Below are 24,917 nucleotides of genomic sequence, written 5' to 3' on the forward strand. Positions count from 1 at the left end.
AAACCCCAAGTAACGAGTGTGCACTGATTTTGTATCGAATTTCCACAAAACTGCAAGAGACTACTCTTTCTCTGCAGCAATTCTGGTGAGGATTGCAAAATTAAGTTACTGATCCTACCCACTTTATTATGAGATTAAATATTCAAGGGTTGGAGTAATTTACTATATTTTATCAAAAATTATATGTTATATTTGGACCAAATGCAAAAAGTTATTCAGAAGAGAGCAAGCTACCTTTGAAGCTCTTCTAATGGATAATGCACTCGATTGTTCACCAAGCTTGAAAGATAATGTCTTGTCCAAATTTCCTTTTTTTTTATTTATGGACTTAAAAGAAGGCCTGTAGCTGAGTACAAAATAAACGACTAATCGAATTCTCACAGCAAATGAAAAAGGAAGATATAACGAATATACAGTCCATCTAATTTACTTACTGTTGCATGTCATTATCATTGACAGAGATCGAAGTTGACATAGTTTCCAAAGTATAAAAAAATCCTGAATCCATTTTAAATCAAATAGGTCACATAATTATTGCAAAAGTGGATTATACAACAAAACAAATTAATATTAAATGTAAATAAATAGAAAAAAAACAAGAGTTAAAAAATAATCTTGTTAAAAACAATTTGAGCCGCTTGTATGCGTCATATAAAGATGTAAAATGGAATACTTAAACAAAAACAACACTTTTTCATTACTTATTTACTTTGAAATGTTTTGTTTTCGGTTTTCTGATCGATAGTGATTAGATAGAGATCGATTATTCGATTTCGTTTCCATTCTTTGTAACGACTATTTAAATTCTTACGTGACATTTTTTAAATAAAACACACTAACTTTGTTCTAAAAAGAACAGATTTTATTAAATAGGTAAAAATATAAAACAAGAGGTATCCACTTTAAAATTCAAAAAAATAAAGTACAAAAAGTATCAACACCGCAACTGTCAAAAAAGTGTTACCAATTTATACCAAAATATCACCTACGTTCGATTTCAGTTAAAGTGTGTTCCGAACAAATGTTCTTCATAAAAACGCTTTATACAAATTAAATGAAACATATTATTGTGTATTTCTTTAAGTTAACATTAATAGAAATCTTTAAATATTATTTCTACGCGTATATAATAAAATATGTCTAGTGGCTCTAATGCCAGTGTACTCGGCAAAGTGATTCTAAAAAAGAACACACCTACCGCCTATAGATTTCGTGTTGGTATCATGTGGCAGGGAAAATTGGAGAAAACGGTTGAGTGAAGGAAGACAGTGAAAACTGTGGAAATCCTTAGTAGTAGTATCATGTGACCTCATGGCTATGACGCGGATGACGTGCAACGGTAAGTAAATTAGATGAAGTATATTAAGAGAGAAAAAACAAACAAGGCAACTACTAAAGGGGCACTACACACCGTCTTCGTTATTAATTAATGTATAGTTGAGAGATATCAGATGGCACTATGAATGATAATAGATTTACTATAAGACAAATTTTGATTTATTGACTTACAGAAGACCTCTGACTTAGTACAAGATAAACAACCAGCCAAATCCTAGCATTTGACATCAAATGAAACGATGTATAGAAGATATAATATATATATATATATATATATATATATATATATATATATATATATATATATATATATATATATATATATATATATATATATATATATATATATATATAGCGTATCATCAATAAATATATATGCAGGATATGGTCAAAACATTCAGAGGAGTGCCGACAGAAGTGAAAACTATTTAAATTGCGTTGAAATTATAAGTATTAATTTGAGATAAATAAAATTAATAATTTTATGTAAATATTTATTATTCTTAAAGTAATAATTATATACAATTAATATAAGTCTTTTACATTGAAAACATTGTGCATTTTTGAATGTACACATACATATCTTGCCATAGCAGTGACAGTCGTGAAAATCTGGCACAAGTTCAGCGCCTTTTCTCCATCCAAAACAAAGTGCTGTATAGTATATTATGTGTTGTGTGTGTGTCATACACTATTGAAGTGAAAACTTTTTTATTTATTTAATGAACTTAATTTATTCTTAATTTACTCATAATTTTAATTTCGTTTACATCATACTTATAATTTCAATGCAATTTAAAAAGTTTTTAATTCTCACACCTTCTTATTTGTTTATCTACTGTATATTTAATGAGAAAAAAATGTAAAGAAAATTAATTTTGGAGGAACAGGAAGGATATAAGTAAAATATTAATATCTGTTTTTTTTATTATTAAATATTTTTTGCGTACTGTATATTTAATGAGAAGAAAAGTTTAATCTGATTTCTTAATTGTAGAGGAACACAGAATGTCAAAGATATCAATAAAATATCAATTTCTATATCATTTACAAATAAATAAGAACATAATATCTTCACTAATGTCTTGCTGGAACTAATGTAGCTAAAAAGTTTGAACTGAAATCAACAACTTTGTTTTTTTGTCTTAGAGATTCATCCTGTTGTAGATTATCGAACCATCTGCACACATGTAAATATTTCTCTTTTTCAAGGGTAGACAAGGAATCCTAAAATCAATAAATAAATATATAATATAGATCATGAATAGCAAAAATCATACTAAAGCATTTATAGTAAAGTGGTTTGCAATGTGAGTGACTTTCAAAACTTTTAGGATAGTGTATAATCATATAACTGAACTTACCATTAATTGAACCAGTACATAAAATAACAAAACATCAGCTATGGTCAGTCTGTGTGAAACCAAGTATGTCTTCAATGCCAATATGTCATTGAGTTCCTAAAATTATTTTTATTAGTGTTTCATTACATAAAAAACAACTATTCCCTATAATATATGTGCTGTAAAAGAGTGGCCGAGATTTTAATGAATTTCTGTTTCCCCTATGGCTCTTTCCATATTTTCTACATGGTGGTTACAGTACTGATCCAAAAAGTAAACTTAGGAACTTGATACTTAAGATAAAAAATTAATACTCCATTATAACATAGAGACAAACAAATATTTAAATAATAGTCCAAAAACTAAGTAACTATTAAAGGTTTTAGACAAGACAGATTATTACTGAAATAAGTGGTAGAAATACCTAAAATGCATTACTTAGTTTGACAATTTGAGTAATTTATAAATAAAATAGACACGAATATATTCTTATTTCATACAGATACCCTGCACTCACTTTTAAGACTATTTTTGAATTCTGAACATTGTCCACATGGCTGGCATAAACTAGAACATATTCTATCCACTGCTGGATTTCCACTCTTTCCAAATCGTTACTGGGCCCTAAAGCTGAATTAGATTTGTTTAATAAAGTAAAAACTGTGGTTATTACTCTAGAATTGGGTGCCTAAAAATAAAATCAATAATAAATACTTCTTGATTATGATTTTCATAATTTAGGTACCTTATCAGATTTAGTATTATCTAATTTTACTTTTAATAAAGTAGCTACAGGATTTAAATATTTATATATATTCACAACCATAATTACAGTATATTAAAACTTTAGATTTTTTAGCTTTACAATTTAAAATCCATTCGCTTTTTACCTTTACCCTTGAAGCTGTCAGCAACTGTCAGTGTCACTGATTCGAGTTTCTGCATTGTCACTTGTCAGTCCCGAGTTAACAAGTAAAACGACGATTGGCGTATCGCCTAATGCCAGGGTGCGTAACTATATATACATTGCGGTAAATTCAAAAGGCCCGTAAACTTACCGATTGTAATTAAAGTAAGGGAAAATCCATTTTAAATCAAATAGGTCACATAATTATTGCAAAAGTGCATTATACAACAGAATAAATTAATATTTAATGTAAATAAATAGAAACAAAACAAGAGTTAAAAAATAATCTTGTTAAAAACAATTTGAGCCGCTTGTTTAAAAAACAACATAGTTTAATTAATAGTAAATAATAAAAACAAAACTAAAGTGTCAACACCGCAACTGTCAAATAAGTTTTACCAATTTATGCCAAAAGTTCACCTTCGTTCGATGGACCGTGGAAGTGATGACGTAGATTTTATTGACATATGTCAGTTTCACTTTCCAAACAAACCTTGTTTAGTGTGGATAATTTGTATTTTTCGTTATTTTTTCATTTTTTTTTACAGAATCTTTCCGCTTTTTGCAATATCTAAGTATTCTAATAGTTACTACAACAATTTTACAAGGTTGTGTAAACAATAAAGCATGTTGTTTTATAAAAATAGAATAAAATGCATGTATCAATAAAGTAAGGTTAGAATGTCTTTAATTTAAACTTTTAAACTATATTTCATAGAAATAGAACACTGAATTATGATGGTATTATCTTAAAAACACTATACTTAAAAGAAAAAGCAGCAGAGGAAGCAAAATGTTAACTTTACAGAAATTAAAAAGTCTTGGGATTGGACATTTCAACTTTTGTTTGGAAAGTAATTGACAGTTGTGACGTCACACTTCCACGGTCCATTACAGTTACAGTGTGTTCCGAAAAAATGTTCTTCATAAAAATCGGTTGCCTGTAAAGTCGGTTTTACGGGCGAAGATTTTACGTGACAACGTCTTTTTCTCGGTAGAATATTTATTGATATGAATATTATTAAATTACGACTGAATTACGATTGATTGCAGAGTGATTTAAACTAATAATTTACTTAACACTATCAACATTTGTCAATAGTATTACATAACCTATAAACTCAGTTTCTCAACTTTTGTGTCAATCTAACAATTAATCAATCAATCATAGTTTACGATAATAAAATATTAGTGTACAATTATTTACCTTTATTATTGTAGTTGTTGTAAATGACGAATCTAAGCACTCCACATTTTCACTACAGTCACAGCTGACGATACTTTAACCACACGTGTGAACTTGTATTATGACGCTTTCTCGGTTTTCCAACGCCAAGAACGCTCGAGAAAGACAGATACACAAGCACGCACCGATTCAACGCGCCTAATTCTCTAGTGCTGCGCGCGCAGCGGACCGATCATGTTTGAGTGGGAGAGAGACGCAAGGCATTCGCCGGTCCGGCGGGCCTCTCTCTCATTCGGTGACTCATCGTAACAGACGTGAGCGGGCGTTACACTTTTTCATGAGTGACTCCGAGCCACAACCTAATTTAAGACGTTGTCACGTCAAAAACGCTTGATATTGCATTTACTTATACAAATTAAATGAAACATATTATTGTGTATTTCTTTAAGTTAACATTAATAGAAATCTTTACATATTATTTCTACGCGTATATAATAAAATATGTCTAGTGGCTGTAATGCCAGTGTACTCGGCAAAGTGATACTAAAAAAGAACACACCTACCGCCTAAATATTTCTTGTTGGTATCATGTGATGTCACAGGCTATGACGCCGATGACGTGCAACGGAATGTAAATTAGATGAATTATACATGAAAAGCGCAAGAACGAGACAAGCAATGCCACCAAACGGAAGGGTGCACAAATAAAAACGTGCGTTATCCTTGGCTATCCATGTCACCAACCTAGGTTTAAATTTATCTGTGTCTATTTATGACAAAAGTTAAAAAATTAACGTTATTATATTAGCTTTATAGATTTAGAACTTTTTAGATTTATATATCTGCTGTAACAATTAATCCTTGTTTCTTATAAATAAAAATATTGTGTTGAAAAAATTCTGACAACTATTGACCATGATCTTAGAACACTAATAATAAAAAAAAACAGAGAGAAATAAAAATAACTAGAAATGTGAGGTTAATTTTTTAAAATAAATTAGGTTTTGTATTTTTAAAATTATTAAATATTAAATTTGGAAAAAAATGTTTACATACTCGATTTGCCGTACGTTTACTAAAGAAATAGTTAAAAGTAAATATCCTTTAAAAATATCTGTATTGGACTGTGTTAAACATTTTTCTCAGTTTAGTCCAAATAAAGGTAATAGTTCTTTGCCGAAATTGATTTTAAATTACTGCACTGATGTTAAAAAGAACATAAATGTAGGGACAATCGGTCATGTTGACCACGGAAAAACTACACTAACAGCTGCCATAACTAAGGTGCTACAGAAAGATGGTCTAGCAAAATATGTTTCTTATGATGAGATTGATAGAGCTCCAGAAGAGAAAGCAAGAGGTAACAGTGATTTATAAAATACAACCTGTAAGAACTTAAAATATTCCAGTATTAGTCTAAAATCATTCCGTATCTAGTTCTACTTCAGGAAATAATTGTATCTTCATTTAAGGTATTACAATTAATGCAGCTCACATTGGCTACAGTACAAAAAAGAGAAGTTATGCCCATACAGATTGCCCAGGACATGCGGATTTTATAAAAAATATGATTTCTGGTGTGTCCCAGATGGATGGTGCTATATTAGTAGTAGCAGCAACTGATGGACAAATGCCACAAACTAGGGAACACTTATTATTGGCTAAACAAGTTGGAGTAACAAAAGTTATCGTGTTTGTAAATAAAGCTGACTTAGTTGATCAAGAGGTTTGTGTATATTCAGAATCAGGTAATGTTTGAAGTTATTTTTGGTGTGTTTTAGATACTAGACCTAGTGGAACTGGAAATTCGAGAGCTTCTTGAGGATTTTGGTTTTGATGGCTCCAGTACACCATTTATATTTGGATCTGCATTAGAGGCTATGAATGATAAAGAAACAAAATTCGGTATACCTGCAATTAAAGAACTTATTGCTTGTTTAGATAGTTATATACCAGATCCTCAAAGAGATGTTACATCACCTTTTATGCTACCCATAGACAATGCATTTACAGTTCCTGGTAGAGGTACTGTTGTAGTTGGAACAATATTTCGAGGTGTTATGAAAAGATTGCAAGAAGCAGAATTACTTGGCTTTGACAATCAGTTTAAAACTATTCTTACAGATATACAAGTATTTAAGAAAAGTGTTGCAGAGGTAACTAAACATGAATTTGTCTATGTCATACTTTTTGAATGTTTAGAATGTTCATGTCACTAAAGATCAGAACTCAAATTACCAGATAATTGAAGGCTCCAAGTATATATCTTAAACCCCAACTCTAATTTTCAAAGGTTTGGATTGTGAGAGCAAAATAATAGAACAAATTAAAGTTAGTTATTTAGGGTTGAAGTATTTGGAAGTAAAATTATCTATTAAACAGTGTAACTATTCCTTTTGAAACAAAGCACAACAATAAAGACAAAACTAAAATATAAAGAACTGTAGTAATATAGGAATATATATAAAAGAAATATGAGCAGCTTTTTTTATTTAGATAAACCTGTCTCAACATCACAAGTTATTAACACAGGTACAATAATTTTTACATTTTAAATCATGATTAATTAACAGAAAATTTGATAGTTTATATAATATGACAATATATGTTACAATTGAGTTTTTTTTTTAATTATAGCATCTGTACAACTAAGGTCAAGATATATTTTGGCTTGGAGAATTCAGGAGCTCTTCCAAACTACAGTTCAAATCTTTAGTGATGTGAAAGATGTGGTGATGTTAGCATTCTATAAGAATTTTCACAGTGAAAGGGGCATCATTGCAGTGGAGACGTGATAGTGGATCTTCAGAGGAGATAAGATAACCATGAATTAAATGAGTATGTCTTCACTTCATGATCCTTTCCTTTCTAGATATGCTGTGAAGAAAAGATCAAAAACATCAATACTAACAATTAACAAGCAAAACTCTTGAGATAAGACAAATAGACTAAGTAATCACTGGATCATAAAGAGAAATAGAGAATGGAACAATATGACAAAAATAGATTTGTTAGAATAATAATAGATGCTGTCAAATGGAGGAAGAATTAGTAGATATTTAGATTGATATTGAGATTATATGCACTAAAAAAATTATGCTTAAAGGTTTTTTGCACATTGGTAAAAAGCTTCTGACAAATATTTGCATTTTTTTGTTCCATAAATCCTATAATCTATATATAATAATTAGTGAAAGCATAAATCTTGGTCACAAATATGTCCTCTTTTTACCTTTTTGTTTATGTTAAAAATATCATCATGTGTCATATACCTTGTTTTATAACTGTTTAGGAAATATTAATATTTGTATTTATTTAAAGTTTTGTATCAACAGATGGTGTTTTCTTTTGTAGGCAAAAGCTGGAGATAATGTAGGGACATTGTTAAGAGGTATAAAATTAAAAGACATAAGTAAAGGTATGCTCCTTTGTGCCCCTAATAGTGTCAAAATCAGTAACAGGTTTAAGGCTAGTATATATTTTCTATCAAGTAGAGAAGGTGGAAGAACGAAACCTATAACTGGCAAATACTGCCAACAGTTATTTAGCAGAACCTGGAATGTAGCATGTCGCATAGATTTGAGTAAGTATTTCTGCGTTATTAAAAACAGAAACTTTAAAGTAAACTTTAGGTAGTAATTAGATAATCTAACTTAATGTTAGGGAAAGTTCATTTCTGTACTTTTAATTTTGTGTTAAAAGTTTCTACTAATAAGATACAATTTATTGTTTTTCGAGTTTATGTAATATGGTCTAGAATTATTTCTTCTCAGACATTATTAAAGGCAATATGGCAATAACCAGAGCTGTCAGATAAGATCGCTCAGTTAGTTCTCATATTGCTTTTGATGGTCATTGCAGTCAGGTAGAAAAGTTTCAATTTCACTTATTTTTTCTTTTAGGTGAAGAAGTTAAAATGATATTACCTGGAGAACATGGTTCTGTAGACCTCACCTTGTTATGGAAAATGGTAATGTTACCTGGACAGCAGTTTACAATAAGAGAAAATAACATTACAGTTGCAACTGGGATAATAACTGAAACTTTACCAAGTATAGCGATTACTACTAGTTTAGGAAAGTTGGCATTATAGCGATAAGAGAACCATAATTGTTTGTAAATAAATTGTTTTAAATTTGATGTGTTAAATCATTTACTGTAAACGGGCTATTGGCGTCCCTAGTTTTACTACCCCAGATGAATAATACAAGAAACATAATTATCTAATATGAAAGAAACCACCAATTATAAAATTGTCATCTCCAGCTTGATAAAGAAGGGGTAAAGCAGTAATATTTTTTTTTATAATGTGTGAAAATCTTGCAAAAGATCATAATGAGCAAGATCTCCGGATGGCTTGATCTGCGAGGATTTTAAAAGCCTAGATCAAGTAACATGATTTAAGAACAAAGCAACATTATAGGTATTTAACAGAGAAGAGTCACTTCAAAAATTAAATATACCTAGGCAAGATCTATAGAAAACATTCGGGAAAAAGAGAAGAAGGAAAACTGGACATAAAAACAAAACAAGGATAAATAAATTAATATATCAACAAATTATAGAAATATCCCAGTTACCTTAAATAATGATACCATAAGAGATCGTCATTCAGAAAGTGAAGATGAGTCATTACAAGGACTCTCTGAGAGAAGTTCACTATTTGCAGAGGAAGTAAATAATGATAATAGAGTTACACTCACTCCAACAGGTAGGGTATCTCGTAAATCACAATACATATCAAGTTATATTACAGATTAAACAACAATTGAGTTGTTGCGATTACTTGCTCAAGTACTTTTACAGTTAGACTAGGGTAGAGGAAATATAGGTAGGTTTATACTTTATAATTTAAAAAAATAGAGGGAAGATGTAAGGTATATGCAACACATATTACATGTCTAGAGTGCATATGCCATACAGCATAAAGGTCGATTCTCACTATACGTTCCGTTTACTTTCCATATCCGTGGCTTTCCATTTACATAAAATATTATTAAACACAAATCATATAGTATATGCCCACTTTCCGTTCCGTTTACCTACCATTCCCGAAGCCTCGCGTTCAAGATTACCGGCCACGTATTTTTCTGCTACAAGCTGCGACGTGTCGGGTATGGAATGGATAGTGCGAATATTATTACATCGCGGGTCAGTCTAAGTTGTTAAGATAAATATGAATGACGAAAAATTGATAGAACTTGTCAGGCAAAATAATGCCTTATATGATTTTGCAAATAAAAAATATAGCGATAATTCATTTAAAGACAATATTTGGTCAGCTATTGTCAAGGAACTCGATGCCACAGGTAAGTAAATTTTAAATTATTTGTTTGTTTATGTGTATAATGTAAAATCTTAGCAACTGTGATACTGGATGAGTCAGAAAAAGTAATTTTTGTCTACACAACTGAACGTGGAAGTTGTTTCCACTCTAATTTAAAGTTCATTGAGAAAAACGAGACTTATTGTAAGTAAACGCGACGTCTACTGAGAATGGTGGTTAAAATAATGGGAGGTATATGGAACGGGTATGGAAAGTAAACGGAACGTATAGTGAGAATCGACCTTAATATATATTTGTAGGTGAATCGAATAAACAGTCTAACTCGATAATACAATTCCGAACTCCCATAATCCTATCTAGGACGGCCTCGCGGTCTATTTTTGGCCGACATCCAGTTGCTGATATTTTTTATATTTGTTTCCTTGATCATTCAGAGCAAATGGTCAAGCCTACGAAATCTATGAGATTTAACAAACTTTAGTATATCAGCGTGCTTAACTCGTCGAGCTCAAAGTTCATGTGGTTTCTGTAGCCCCATTCTGTTCTCGAACAGGTCCAAAAATCATAAGCACTTTCCATTCAAAACTTTTCAGAGCATCTTCGTTTTTCTTCTGCAGGATCTTGGTATGTTTTACAACCATAGGTCAAAATGGGTCTTATTAGTGTTTTGTATAATAACATCTTCGAATTCTGACCTAGTATTTTAGAAGTTAACAGTTTTTTATTTGCGTAATATGTTGTATAATGTTTCCTTTGATTATTCTGTTCTTACATCATTACTTTCGGTTCCTAGAAATTTTAAGTATGTGAACTTTGTCAACTTTTCAGAGCTGTGGAGATCTGTTTGGAAGAAGTTTCTATTGTTTTGCCTTGCCCTTGACGTAAACTTTGGCAATTTCGTTTAATTCTGATTTACTCTCAATCCTACATCTCGCGTCGCTTTCTCAAGATCTTCGAAAGTTTTCTTCAGTCTCATTACGACTAAGTATCATGGCTCCATTCACATATGCAGCTATTTGTTTGCCCTTTCTTATAAAAAAAAATTTAATAAAATCCTTTATAAAAGGTATATACTTAATTAATTATTATATACCTTTTATAAAGGATTTTATTAAATTTTTTGTGATATATGGTATACAGCCAGCTACAGGAATTTACTTTCCTTGTGGACTTTCTTATGAAGTTCCCGCGTATGTCAACTTTGGATATATATTACTGCATGCAACAACAGCAATTGACACCGTTATTGATTTCAAAGTTGTCAGTCTTCATATTTTGTATTACTGCAGCTGCTTTGGTGTTAGTAAGAGTAAGCTGTACCCGTCTGACTAGTTTTTTGGGTATACCCGTAAGTACCAGGTTTTCATATATTTTTTCTGTTTATAGTGTCAAAGGCTTGTTAGAAATCAATAAATAGACTGTTATGTCGATGTTATATTCGTGGCATTTTTCTAACACTTGCATCAGCCTGTGTATGTTATCGTTAGTAGATCGGTTTGGCCGGAATCCACACTGGTAGTTACTAATGATCTCTTCAGCAAAGAACGTCAGTTTGTTATACAGGAGAAAACACTTTGTATATGTTTAATAAGATAATTCCTCTAGAGTTGGATCATTCTTGCATATTCCCTTTCTTGTGAATGGGGTGTTATGGAAGGCGCCATTTCTATTATTTAGGGATTGTTTTATCATCCTATACTTGGGTGATTAAACCATATATTTGTTTCCGTAGTCCTGGTCCTCCATTTTTTAATAATTTAGCTGTTATTGTATCAGTACCAGGCACCTTATTATTTTTTAAAGAACTTATTTTATAATTTCATCTTCAGCACGTCAATGAATTTCTCTCTCTTGATGGGACTATAGGTAATTTTCCATCTCTTCGGCATTCTCAAGGTTTAGTAGCTCCTGGAAACATTTTTTCCACCTGTTTAGAATACTTTCTTTCATCATCAGTCAGGGTATTTCCTTCTTTATCCTTACAAAAAATTTACCCTAGGTTAAACTTCTTTTTTATTTGTCTCGCATCTTGTTTTTTTATAATTGCTCGTCTTCTTTTGATGCTTGTTTACAACTTTTGAACTTGTTTACAATACATTCAAGTTGATGGCATCTTGAATGTTCTCGAACTACTTCTTCTCTTTCGTCAAGGTACTTTTTCTATGTGCAATAAATCTTACGGAACTTTCGTAATAGTACTTTTAATTTGATTATTTCGATAGCAATAGAAAGCAATAAGAAATATCATACATGTCGGTACCATATACGTAAGGGCGAAAATTTCTCAATGTAAATAAATTTTTGTTTGTTAAAAATTTTCATTTTTTTTAATTAAGAATTGTTAAGAATTAAATAAAAGACAAAAAATTAAAAAATCACCATATATTTAATATAAAATAGACATTTTTATATATTTTTTACTTAATACTAGTATCAGTTTATGTCTTAAAACAATAAAATCTTTAACAAGGAAAAAAGCATTGCTTATAAACATTTTAAAAATAAATCTACAATGGGAAACGTTTGCGTTTTCATGGATAACAATAAATAGCATTAATTTGAATTCATTAATTTTTGTAGAAGATACTTTTTCTAATGGAAAAGTGCATTTGATTATCTTAATGTTGCTAAATTTAAATAGGATCATAAAGTGCACTTAAGCTACTTCACATGTTTTACAATATTCGGTTTTATCAAGTATATATATATATATATATATATATATATATATATATATATATATATATATATATATATATATATATATATATATATGTATTACCTGCAATCTGTATAATTAAGAATTAGGTACAGATTCTATACAATAGTGTAGAATGTCTAAAACGTTAAGGTAATGTATGAAATATGATTTATTTTATACTTTGCCTAGGTATTCTATACAATGCTGAATTCGCAGCCGGTAATGTGAGTAAAAGACGAGAGTAGGTAAGAGTGTGATACGCGGGGGACAGTTAAAGACGTTGCGACGTATTTACTTCATTACTTCCTTACACTCCAGTAGGCTGTGTGCAGCGCAGGTAGGACAACACGCTCTTCATTTAAGGAGCTCAGTGCGTAATTTTCAGTCTTGTTTAAAGTCGTTGATGAATCTAGTTCATAAAAAATGCGACCAATCAACCAGTATCTCGGATGAGAGAAAGATTTTTATTCGGAGTTGCGAAAACAGCAGCTAATACTAAAAATCGTACGTTTATTGATGATTAAAGGTATGCAAAATTGATCTACTTCACGACGCACATCAAAGTATCGGCCAAGGCGGACAAGACCGGATGTTAAGGAAGTTTTGTACACAATATAAGAATATAATTCGCCACGATGTTGACCTAGATCTGCAGCTATGCGAACTGTACCAACAAAAATAAAAAATGAAAAGAAAGGATTGTCGTCAAGCCATACTTTCACCGGAATTTAATTCTCGCTATCAAGTAGATTTGATCGACTATCAGTTTCATGCAGACCGTGAATATAAATTTCTAATAGTTATAAGGATCATCTCACGAAATTTGTGATATTAAGAGCACTGAAAACAGAACGTACAGAGAGAGTACCTTACAATTTGATGGATATTTTTACATTGATGATTTTACATTGATCAGCGATACTACAATGAGAAAACGGTAGAGAATTCTCAGAGGTAATTGTACGTAATCTTAAAACATGCTGACCAACTTATTGTACATGGCAATCCTAGACACTCCCAAGACAGGGAAGTGTTGAACGAGCAAAATTTGATATTAAAGGAAATAAACCTTTTTTGAAGGCATAAATTGTGGTACTCGATAATTTAAAACTCTTTTTAAAATATGGATGTGTCAAACTGTATTGAAAATTCAATCGATTGATACAAGGTTAAAATGAATCGCAGCATATTCAGAGAGGGAGCGGAAAATAGTGATGCGGAATAAATAATGAGAAGTAAGAAGGATCCGTTGTTGAAAATTCTTAGAGAATGGTTTGGGTGCGGCTTAAGTTAAATGTAAAAATCTCGGCATTTGCTGTAACTCTAAATTTTCCCATTATTTAAATATAACACCTGTCGTCTAAAAAATTTTCTATTTCTCATAACAGTTCTAACTGAAAATTTTTATACTGATCAGTCTTTTTAAAGTCTACATTTGTAGTAACATTTGCGATAATTTTTGGTTCACTATGTATACATAACTATATTATAATTGCACTTAATATCATACTTAACCTTATAAAAATAGCAGCCACATAATTTCAGTCACATTCATTTATAGTCTAATAGGCCATATTAATGTGATGTTATGTTACCATGCTTTGTTGAAGTTTTGATTCAAAAACACTCTAAATCACTTAATGCTAGGAAAACTGAAGATGGACACATGTACAGTAAAAGAAGGTAGAGAATGTTGCACGTTGTCAATTTTGCACAGAGTTGATATATAGTGGCAACTCTGTGCGGGGAAAATATGGGGATAATAGAAAATGTAGGTAATTATGAAATAAAGACAATGTAAGGTTAAGCTTATTATTATTATTATTTATTCATTTGTTCAGAGGTATATGATGACTATTGAGTTGTTTTGGCATTTTGTTGATAGGAATACAATAAATAATTGCTTATTAAGAGTATTTCAACATATATACTAAGTGACAGTAATATGTAAACATATCCAGGACCAATAACACACGATGCAGTGTAAATATGCACAATAAAACCATATAAAGGACGAAATCACTTAAAAAACCGTATAAAGCGAAAAAAGTTAAATAAAACATTATTCTTTGCCTTAAATAAATAAAAAGATTGGCTGGTACACGCTATTATTATTCTTAATCAGTCCTGAAAATGCAGTAATTATAAATCCACAGTTTTGATCACAGTCCTGCTGACAACCATCAAAGAAATATTACAAACTACAAAAAATCATATCCAGAGAATTTAAGTTATTATGAATGTTTGGACAAATAGGCACTCATAAATGTAAATAACCAGGTCAATAGAAAATTAGGATCTAAAAACCTTATCAAAGCTCTTGAAAGAGGATTGGCATTCTTTCTTTAACAAAAAAAATTCACTTAATGACCTTTATCCTCCTTAATGTTTAACTTTATAAAGAACAGTATTTTTCTTTAAAGTAACTTTCAAGGGACGACATATATTTCATGTCGATGTAAGCTTTGATTTTATGTTGTAACTTTTGAAAGCATCCATATGATGCAAAATCTAGCACACTGAATGGATAGCTTGTCAAAGGCGAGATCATAAACAAAATCTCCTCATTCGAGAAAATACAAAGCTCTCTCTCTCTCTTTTTGTCGATATTATACCTCTTACGTGCTCTTTCCCGATAACTATCACTAAATCGGTTTCAGTCGGTAAATAGTACAGTCCGTAAGGCATCTTCTGGAAGAATTTCTAGCACCGCTAGTGCGCCGTCATTAAATGGGAAGGAAAATCCTCCATCTACCACTAAAGAAGCATCATAACAATGTGACCTTACTTCTATTTTAGAGGCAAATCCTCGCTGGTTTATTCCTTTTGGATTCGGCCATACACCTGATGAAATTAAGTCGCGGATGGTGTACCCCATTCTAGTATCATCTAAAATATTGTTAAATCATTAAAAATTTAATTAAATTATCTAAAATGTACATAAAAACGTAAATAGAGAACGACTATATTGTGGAGTTTATCTGAGCCGGATGTCCACTCTCTGTGGATGTAGTGTCACCATGGACGTATTATTTATACGTCCATGAGTGTCACATTCAAACTCATTTATCTAATTGTAAACAGTTGTAAACATTGGATCACATGTACTATGTACTTTATGCAAGTCAATTTTGACTTCCTTTAGCGTTTTGTCTTTTAAATTAAATATTAAAATGTTCAATAATTCTTCAAATTAACTCCATTTTATATAAATAAAATAGCGTTTTAAACAAATGGCAATAAAATTAAAACCATACCAGTTAACCAAAACTTTGACAGCTGCCTACTGACAAATTATGCTAACGAAAAACAAAGAATATTCTATAATACGTGCGCCATCTATTGGATTTTTAAGGACCAAATCAACTGTTTTATTTTTACTCCACTGCCTCTTGTATAATAGACAAATATTTTAGACAATTAAAATAGTTTCTAATTAGAATTCATTAATATGTGATTTTTTATCATTCAGTCTTGTATATAAATGAACCAATATTATGACTCCAGATTGGAAAGTTATATAAAGAACAATCTTTATTTCAGTATGTCCGCCTACAGCAAGGGTTCCCAAACTGGGGGGCGTGAGAACATGTCAGGGGGGGGAGACAAGTCGAAAATTAAATTAAATTTAGGTAGTCTTTCTAAAATACTAAATTAACCATGATGTTATAAAATTAAAACACACCACTGTAACATCTGACTTTTTGAAATCTAATGCTTGAAAGAATGGAATGTGAGCCGTTCAATATGGCAATAGCGCGCATTTTCGCGACAGCAAGATCTGTATTTTTGCATTATAAAAGCGTACGTGTTGTGAAATTTTAATTGTCGTAGTTGTTAAGTGTGTTTTATTGTAGTCAAGATGAGTTCAACAAAGAAACGCAAGCATAATGATGGTTATATCAAATATGGGTTTATTTGTATGCGTAAAAATAATGTCGAACATCCTGAGTGGGTAATTTGCTATGAAGTATTAAGTAATGATGCAATGGGACCTAATCGCCTTGAAAGCCATTTGTCATCCAAACATAACTTTAAAAGGACAAACCAAAGGAATTTTTTGCTACGAAATCTAAAAATTTAAAATGCATGAAGTTGGATAGTACTGGTTCTACGGCTCAGTCATCTGATAAAGTGCTTGAAGCTTCATATCAGCTATCACTTCTGACTGCTAAAGAAAAGAAGAGCCATATTATTGGAGACACGCTTGTTAAACCCTGTTTGTTAAAGGTAGCTGATATTATCCTTGGAACGCAGAGTAAGCAAAAGATATCTCAAATACCTCTTTATGACACAATGTGAAACATCGCATTCATGATATGGCCGAAGAGATACAAAACCAGGTAGTTGATGCAGTAAAGCAATAGCCATTTTTTGATATTCAGCTAGACGAGAGTACAGACATAGTACAGACATGTTCTCAGTTAATTGTTTATGTTCGCTATATTGAAAACGAAAGAATGAAAGAGACCACGACAAAAGCTATTGATGTTATGAAAGCAGTGTCAGACTTTTTTTTTAACAAACATGAACTCTCTTGGCAAAAACTGATCAGTGTATGTTCGGATGGCGCGCCTTTAATGCTTGGTTCTCGCTGAGGATTTGTACAATTAGTAAGAAAAATACTGATGTGACTCGGATACATTCTGTTATACATCGACAACTCTTCTTAGCAAAAACTCTTTCAAATGAACTGAATGCTGTCTTAAAGTTTATTATTAAAGTAGTGAATTACATAAAAAACAGTGCGTTGAATACTCGACTGTTTAAAACTCTTTGTGAAGATTTAGGGAGTAATCACAAAACACTGCTATTTCATACAGCAGTATGATGGCTCTCAAAAGGAAACATGTTGGCAAGATTATTTGACCTTCGAGATGAAGTAATCACCTTCTTGGAACAGTAAAAGCAAAACGAACTAAGCTTGGCCTTCAAAAAACAAAATACTTGTGACGATAGTATTTTCAGAATGTAAATTGACCCATTCCATTTCAACATAGATTCCCTGTCTGAATCACTTCAAGAAGATGCTTTGCAAATAAAACATGATTTCTCTGCCAAATACAACGTTGATATAATGGACAAACCTTCATTTTGGTTAAAATATTTCAAAGTGTATCCTAGTGTATCACGGGAAGCCCTTCGTTTATATTTGCCTTTTTCAAGCACCTATTTACGCAAAAAAGCAGTTCCAATACTTGTGGCAATTAAAACAAAGTATTTGACATTTTTCCAGATCAAAATAAAGTTTTTCCTGTAACACAACTTTATGGAGGATCAACTGCAGCGAGTTATTGTTTTTCTAAGCAGCATAATAAAAATTACTTACCTGGTCTAAATATGAGGTTTTTATTATACGAATCAGCTAGAGTAGATGCTAAGTTTTCACTGCCTGAATTAGGATTGATGGAAAGGAGTCTCAGTACCTCAGCTATACTCTGACTAGATATTCTATTAATACTTAAATGCCAGGAAGTGGAACCTGTACCGGTAGATATACAGATACCAGAACATTTTAAATTTGTGACTTGTTCAGAATTGTTCAATCTCATTTTCAGATGAGATACTCTTGCCGATAGTGTCTCGCCCATGAATACCTAAGAAATATTAAAAGATGCTATTACTCAAAATGTATATGAATCTGTATATTATATTAAAATGTGTATATGGACTCAAGATAGAATTTTTGAAAGTTTTGTTTTAAAACCTTTGAATTAACAATGCAAAACGCGCTCATGCGTTAGAATTCAAGGAAAAACTTTGTTCTTTAATAATAATTCTCACAGAGACGCGCTAGCGTGCCTTCTCTTTAAAATTGCATTGTAAAAGGCAGTCAGACAGATAAATATTGGATTGAATAGAATAGATCGACACAAATTCTCGCATTCATTTATGCTATTACTATACTGGACAGAAGTATGAGAGGTGTAGTAGAGTGTTTTATAAAGTTTACGAACGCAGCAAGTGAACTAGTAATTGTTGTAAACGAGGAAAAAACCAAATGTATAATATGTTGGCTGCTAAAAACCCTCAGAATGTTCAACAGAGAAACCAAATTAACAATTATACCTTTGAGCAAGTCAAACAATTCACCATGCCCTAAGAGTACTGGGAATTCCGGAAAAGATATTCAGACTAGTAAAAATGACCTTAATGAAGACCGACAATAGAGTAAGAATAGAAGAAAGCCCATCAGAAAGTAATAAGAGGTTTTAAAGCAGGGATACCCGCTGTCTGCAATACTTTCTTGCTGGAGACAATAATGAAAGAGTGGAATACGAACAAAAAAAGGTATGATTCATGACAACAGAAACCAAGTCCTGGCCTTTGCGGATTATGTAGTATTAATGGCAAGGACTAAGGGGAAACTGCTGAGGATTTGCAAACTCTTTAAAACGAAAGCTAAGCAGTATGAACTGATTATTAATGAGTAAAAACAAAGTATATCGAAATGGGGGAGACCACATATGAACACAAGTGAAGACTACCACAAACAACGAGAGTAAAGAGTATTGCATCAAAAATGCGACAGAGTTTGACTACCTAGGAGTAACCCTAATAAGTAACAGGAAAGAAAACCAAAAAATTTAAAAGCGGATTTCGAGAGGAAGCGAGAGAGTAGGAACTCTACGAAAACTACTAAGTGCAAAAAACATCTCAAGACAGGGAAAATTGAGACTATACCGAACAGTGATCCAACCCACAGTCCTGTACAGAAGCAAAACATGGGTTATGAACAAAAATCAAGACAATATGCTGAACATCTGGGAACGGAGTGTTTTAAGAAACATATTCGGAGGAGTAAAAGACTATGACGACATTTGAAAGAGACGAACAAATGAAGAGATCAGATACCTGTATGGCAAACCAGAAATTAGCCAGATCATCAGGACAAGGAGACTTATATGGTTAGGTCATCTTGCGAGAATAACAGATGGAAGGTGGGTAAATGACTCACTGCTGAGACCGGAAGGAAAGAAGAGAAGCCCTTGAAAGAAGCTGAAACCCTTGATGAATGATGAACTATATGTTGCCTTTATGAGTTTTACATATTTATTGCCCGATTTTATTAAATTTTTTAACAAGTAGCAGGAAGATCACTCCAAATTAATTTATATCATTTAGAGTTTTGAATAAGGCAAATCTAAGACACCTTAAAGTGAATAGCTAAACGAATGAAAAACAATGTATAGGGAATGAACTAGGCTTGCATACAGGATAGTTTTTGAGTGGCATCCAAAAATTGTATTTCGAAAATGACCTGTTTTAAACCTAGATGATATAATATATATTTTTGTTTTTCTCATAAATATGTATAAATTTAGCATTATAGAGAATTCTGACTCATGCTAATTAATCTGGGATGATTTTCCTTCTGCTTGTCCAAAAAGTTATCACGATTGGGTTAAAAAAAAAAAAAAAAAAAGAAAAATAAAAAAGTCGTTTAAGATCAAAATTTGTTAACATTTTAAAGCCATCATTTTTTGTGCACCTGACCCTGAGTGTACCCAACAGAAAACGTAAGTCATAAAAAGCACAAAAAGGAGAAAAAAAAATGGGTATATGCTACAGTAGTGAATACTATCTAGTCTAAACACAAATTTATGTACATTAGAGATGAAATAAAATTATTAAAACTAGACTGATTGAAGATTATAAATAAAAATATTCTTAACTTAAAAGGTATCTTACCTCATTCAGTGATAAAACTGGTAAAACGTTTTTACCAGAATGGCTTTTCAAAGAAGGAAGGCAATGCCCATCAACGTGATGCAAGCTTTGGGGAAATAAACAATATTTTTCTTTAACTTCCAATGTTATTCTTATTCTAGAACGCATAAGCCATTGAAATTTACCCTAAAAAAGATTAAATCAACAACATTGTAAAACTGTATGTATGGCTATGAGAAAAATAGTTTTTAAATTACCTCTTTTAGTTTCCTAATTGTTTCTTCTGGGCTCAATGAACACTTTCTTGGTAAACAAAGATATCCCTCAGATCTGTTTGGATCTGAATTAAAACCTATCACAGGCTTTTTATTATCTAATATTCTGCTAGCTGCCATTAAAAACGTTCCATCTCCACCAATGGGAATTATAATATCAGCTTTATCTACCTTTTCATTTGTGCAACTTAATCTAAAAAATGTTATATATAAAAATAAATTATTTGTTTATCTACGATTCCATTAAATATCAAGGTTAATATAAAAATAGAGTGATCAATAATATTAACATTCATTAATGTTTTAAGGATTCTTAATATTGATTGTTGACCTACCTATTTACAATCTCTACTTCTGTTCCTGATGCCAAAATAATATTCTTCAAATTTTCTTCAAATTCTTTATGAAGATGGTGAAAAGAAACAAGCTTTTCATAGTTGGATCCACGTTTCCTCAGTAAACTTTCCAATCCCTTCTCTGAAAGGCCTTTATGTTTCGTTCTTTCAAATTCATATCTAGATAATTTAGAAACAATCAATGCTTTTTCTAATTTTAGTGGTTGAACATCATTGCAAAAGTTTTTAGTTAAAACATTTAAACTGTTTGCTAAACCTGAAATTTTTAAATATAAAATTTTTAAAATTCTAGTGGAAATAATATTCTAATGTTGGTATATTGACAAATGTATGTTTCGTAGTGTATATCCATCCAACTCTCCGGCGTAATATTTCCGTAAAGTCTAATGTGGAATGAAATGAAAGTAAAGCAATTATTAATAAAATATTCAATCAATAATTTGGAAGTTGCTAAATTTGTTCAAAAGGCATCGTTTAAATATCTAGTAAAATTAAAATTTAAATTATTTTTATTTAATTATGGTTTCGTATTCACTACCGAAAATGCCAATGTTATGTTCATTTTGAAGTTAAAAAAATTTGAATGGTTAATTTTTTTCGCGGTTTTACTTTTTTTACGTGTTAAAAGTACCTATCGTAACAACGCGTTGCTAACAATAACAAGACAATTGCTTAATGTTACATTATACAGCTTTAATTACGGAGTACAAGACAAACTAAAGAACCACTTGAAAATGAATTGTAACTGTCAAATATTATTTTATAGTTTTAACTCGCAATAAATGCCAAACTCACCTGAAAATATGTTTTTAGTTAAAGTAGTTGGGGTATACATCGAAATAATATAACTTAAAACCAAATAACTCTATTAGAACAGCCGAATTTTTACTATCATATGCTTGAAGGTTAGAACACTTACACTGCACTTTGAACTCCACAAAAAAATTATCAGTAAGTTTAAGAATTTCCCAATATTTGTTTATGCATATCTTTAATCAAAGTTATGACCTATTTCAGCAATAGACTTATTAATTGTTTGGCAATACCTAGAGAATATTGCATTAGCTTTTTTGACAAAGTTGACAACACATAACCTAATATTTTTAATCTGAAACCGAAGCGGGAAACATAAACCGGTGGTTATTGAAAATCGATTTAGTAAACATATCAAAACTTACCGAATGTTACCGGTGCCACAGTAATTAACACAAAATCTTTTTTATTACGTATGAAGCCATTAAAAGGTATTTGGAAATTACTATTATTAATTATTTTTTTGCAAACAAATAAAACCTTTTGACCCAGGTAGACTGATAAACTTGATAAACAAAGAAATATTATAGTCAATGAACAAAACAAACTGGAAAGGTGGAGGGAATATATTGAGGAACTGTTTGATGGCGGAAGAACAGAATTTCAAATCGAAAATATATCGACTGGTCCAAACATAACCTTCGATGAAATGGAAAGAACTAGAAGACTAGAAAAGCAACCGATCCAGATGAAATTCCCAGCGAAATAATCAAACTACCCAACGATAAATGTCAATATTCTCTTCTAAAACTCGTCAATCAATTATATGAAACAGGGCATATACCAACAGACTGGCTACTGTCAATATTTGTAATAATATCGAAAAAAATAAACGCTAAAAATCTAGCAATCATCGCACTATCAGTCTGATGAGCCATGTACACAATTTGGTTAAACCTTGGAACCAGAGAAGCAATATTTAGTTTGCAGGTCATGGTTAAAAGATGTGGGGATATATAACAACCGGTATATATGTGCTATATCGACTTCGAAAAGGTCTTTAACCCGGTCACCAACGACAAATTGATAGGTGTCTTATAACAGCTGGGAATTGATGACCAAGACATCCGTATTATCAAAAATTTGTATTGGCATCAATGCGCATACATACGAATTGGTCAGCCCAAACAGCACAGTACGTTTTGAGTACGTACAATTTTGGTACTGTAAGTACATGATGTAAAATGTACGTTTTAAGTACGTACACTGCGGTACATACCAGTACGTACAGAAGAGTACGTACTATTACGTCTTAAGTATGTACCATGACTCATGAGAAAGAGGAGCTAAACATATTTATTGTTGCTTTATGTTAACCTAACCTAATTTGTTTGGTTAGGAATTTTCCACCTCGAGTACAGTTTTGATGTGATAATTCATTGCAAGACAGTTTCATTTAGATTTTTTTTACTTATTTTTGGTTTTGGTGCTTATAGTGTGGTTTCCTGTTATCTTATTCAGTCGACTGTTTTTTAACTTAAATAATCATACTGAAAAATGCATTTTGTGGGTGAGGAAGTATATTTAAAACAAAACCATTTGGTAAACTTTAAGATTTATAAGTTTTGCTTGTTTTTGTACTTCAAATATGAATAATAAAGATATATTCACCTATATTTACTTTTATTTACATAAATCATCATAAGTGTGTATATTATATATAGTATGTACTAGGTACATACCTTCAATATGTACTAGGTACGTACCTTCAGTACGTACTAGGTATGTACCATAAATTGGAAAATGTACGTCTTATGTATGTATTAAGTACGTACTTCGTACAGCAAAGTACGTACATTGTACATACTTTATGTCCGATCAGTACGTACTTAGTTTGTCTTATGTACGTACTTGTGCTTACTGGGAGAACACGACGGAAGTAGTGGAAATACGACGGGGAATGAGGCAAGGGCGTATTTTATCGCCTCTACTTTTTAACCTTTCAGAGTTAACGTGCAGACTATGAGTTCGCTTGTCGAATTATTTCTGACGATTAATTATTATTTCGGTCGTGGCGTGTTCGCTAGCTTCAAGCGAGGGGATATAGGGGAAGTACGACATATGAAAAGCGCATCAAAGATTTAGAATTGTTTTTACTGAGGAGATTTTGCAAATCATGGTAGACAATACGAATATCTTTATTGAACTGTGTTTTTACAATCTCAGTAATAAATCTGCAAAAAAGACAGATATTTTAGAACTTAGGGCACTATTAGGTCTTTTATATATAGCTGGGGTAACCAAAAATAACACAGAAATGCAGAAGATCTCTTTAGGACAAACGGCTCATCGCCAGAGATTTTTAGATTGTCAATGTCTCTTGCACGCTTCAAGTTTTTGCTCAGACACATTGACAAAAATATGACAAATTGGCAGCTGTGAGAGAATTCTTCGATTCGTTTAATTCAAATTTACCTAAACATTTTCCATTACCAGCATATACAACGGTATATGAAAAACTGGAAGCTTTTGGTGGCAAGTGTGGCTTTAGGGTCTATATACCCAATAAACCTGATAAATACGGCATAAAATCTACGCATTAGTAGACGCTAACTTTCCTTATACCGCAAATCTATAGGTGTACGTTGGACAACATCCACCTGGCCCATATAAAGTTGATACGAGCAATATTTCCCTCGTTCCTCGTCTCTGCAGTCCTATACCTGGTTTTCACAGAAATGTAACAATGGACCAGAAAAAACAGAAACGTTATTTTACTTTCAACGATGCACCACCACAATTTGCTAGACGAATTAACGGGCAAGACAGAAATCATCATTGACCATAATAAATTCAAAGGAGGAATAGATCTAGTTGATAAACTGTGTGCCGCCGAGAATTGATAATGAGATAGATAAAATGCCTAGAAGACATTTTCTAGAAGCTCTTGGTATGGAACTAGTAAACGATCATCTGCAACGTCGATTTTTGAAAAAACGTATTCCTAGACCAATTAGGTCAAGAATAAAAAAAAACTGCCGTATTAAAGAAAAAATTCTTCCAGTCCCAAATCCACAACCTAATCGTCGAGGTCGTTGTT

The 24,917-nt window shown here is 31.6% G+C and overlaps 3 protein-coding genes across 3 annotated transcripts; 1 reads left to right on the forward strand and 2 right to left on the reverse strand.

Moving 5' to 3' along the window:
• Positions 1–2,247: 2,247 nt before the first annotated feature.
• On the reverse strand, positions 2,248–3,604 carry AIMP3 (aaRS-interacting multifunctional protein 3). The gene is made up of 4 exons (XM_072521284.1): positions 3,427–3,604; positions 3,199–3,369; positions 2,703–2,798; positions 2,248–2,565 (listed from the first exon to the last, which is right to left on the reverse strand). Exons 1-4 carry the CDS (start codon positions 3,505–3,507, stop codon positions 2,416–2,418), a joined length of 498 nt encoding a protein of 165 aa, XP_072377385.1. The 5' UTR covers positions 3,508–3,604; the 3' UTR covers positions 2,248–2,415.
• Positions 3,605–5,552: 1,948 nt separating this feature from the next.
• Positions 5,553–8,914, forward strand: LOC140433240 (elongation factor Tu-like). The gene is made up of 5 exons (XM_072521285.1): positions 5,553–6,134; positions 6,247–6,500; positions 6,556–6,930; positions 8,129–8,357; positions 8,677–8,914. Exons 1-5 carry the CDS (start codon positions 5,819–5,821, stop codon positions 8,865–8,867), a joined length of 1,365 nt encoding a protein of 454 aa, XP_072377386.1. The 5' UTR covers positions 5,553–5,818; the 3' UTR covers positions 8,868–8,914.
• A 3,514-nt stretch (positions 8,915–12,428) lies between these two features.
• Positions 12,429–23,091, reverse strand: Nadk2 (NAD kinase 2, mitochondrial). Its single transcript, XM_072522520.1, has 6 exons — positions 21,860–23,091; positions 21,044–21,320; positions 20,691–20,901; positions 20,455–20,619; positions 18,092–18,359; positions 12,429–15,651 (listed from the first exon to the last, which is right to left on the reverse strand). The coding sequence occupies exons 1-6, from the start codon at positions 21,897–21,899 to the stop codon at positions 15,419–15,421; spliced, it is 1,194 nt and encodes a 397-aa protein (XP_072378621.1). The 5' UTR covers positions 21,900–23,091; the 3' UTR covers positions 12,429–15,418.
• Between the last annotated feature and the right edge of the window lie 1,826 nt (positions 23,092–24,917).

Source organism: Diabrotica undecimpunctata, chromosome 2, assembly GCF_040954645.1.
Source record: "Diabrotica undecimpunctata isolate CICGRU chromosome 2, icDiaUnde3, whole genome shotgun sequence".
Taxonomy (NCBI): domain Eukaryota; kingdom Metazoa; phylum Arthropoda; class Insecta; order Coleoptera; family Chrysomelidae; genus Diabrotica; species Diabrotica undecimpunctata.

What these genes read in the sequence shown, in the direction of transcription:
- Nadk2 (XM_072522520.1), bottom strand. Translation starts at nt 21,899, where the DNA reads ATGTATACCCCAACTACTTTAACTAAAAACATATTTTCAG. An exon ending in GAAGTAGAGATTGTAAATAG is followed by an intron (nt 20,902 to 21,043) that starts GTAGGTCAACAA and finishes AACATTTTTTAG; the next exon opens with ATTAAGTTGCACAAATGAAA. An exon ending in CAGTTTTATCACTGAATGAG is followed by an intron (nt 18,360 to 20,454) that starts GTAAGATACCTT and finishes AATATTTCTTAG; the next exon opens with GTATTCATGGGCGAGACACT.
- AIMP3 (XM_072521284.1), bottom strand. Translation starts at nt 3,507, where the DNA reads ATGGTTGTGAATATATATAAATATTTAAATCCTGTAGCTACTTTATTA. An exon ending in ATAATACTAAATCTGATAAG is followed by an intron (nt 3,370 to 3,426) that starts GTACCTAAATTA and finishes TTTTATTTTTAG; the next exon opens with GCACCCAATTCTAGAGTAAT. An exon ending in ATGTACTGGTTCAATTAATG is followed by an intron (nt 2,566 to 2,702) that starts GTAAGTTCAGTT and finishes TATTGATTTTAG; the next exon opens with GATTCCTTGTCTACCCTTGA.
- LOC140433240 (XM_072521285.1), top strand. Translation starts at nt 5,819, where the DNA reads ATGTTTACATACTCGATTTGCCGTACGTTTACTAAAGAAATAGTTAAA. An exon ending in TCCAGAAGAGAAAGCAAGAG is followed by an intron (nt 6,135 to 6,246) that starts GTAACAGTGATT and finishes TCTTCATTTAAG; the next exon opens with GTATTACAATTAATGCAGCT. An exon ending in TTAAGAAAAGTGTTGCAGAG is followed by an intron (nt 6,931 to 8,128) that starts GTAACTAAACAT and finishes TTTCTTTTGTAG; the next exon opens with GCAAAAGCTGGAGATAATGT.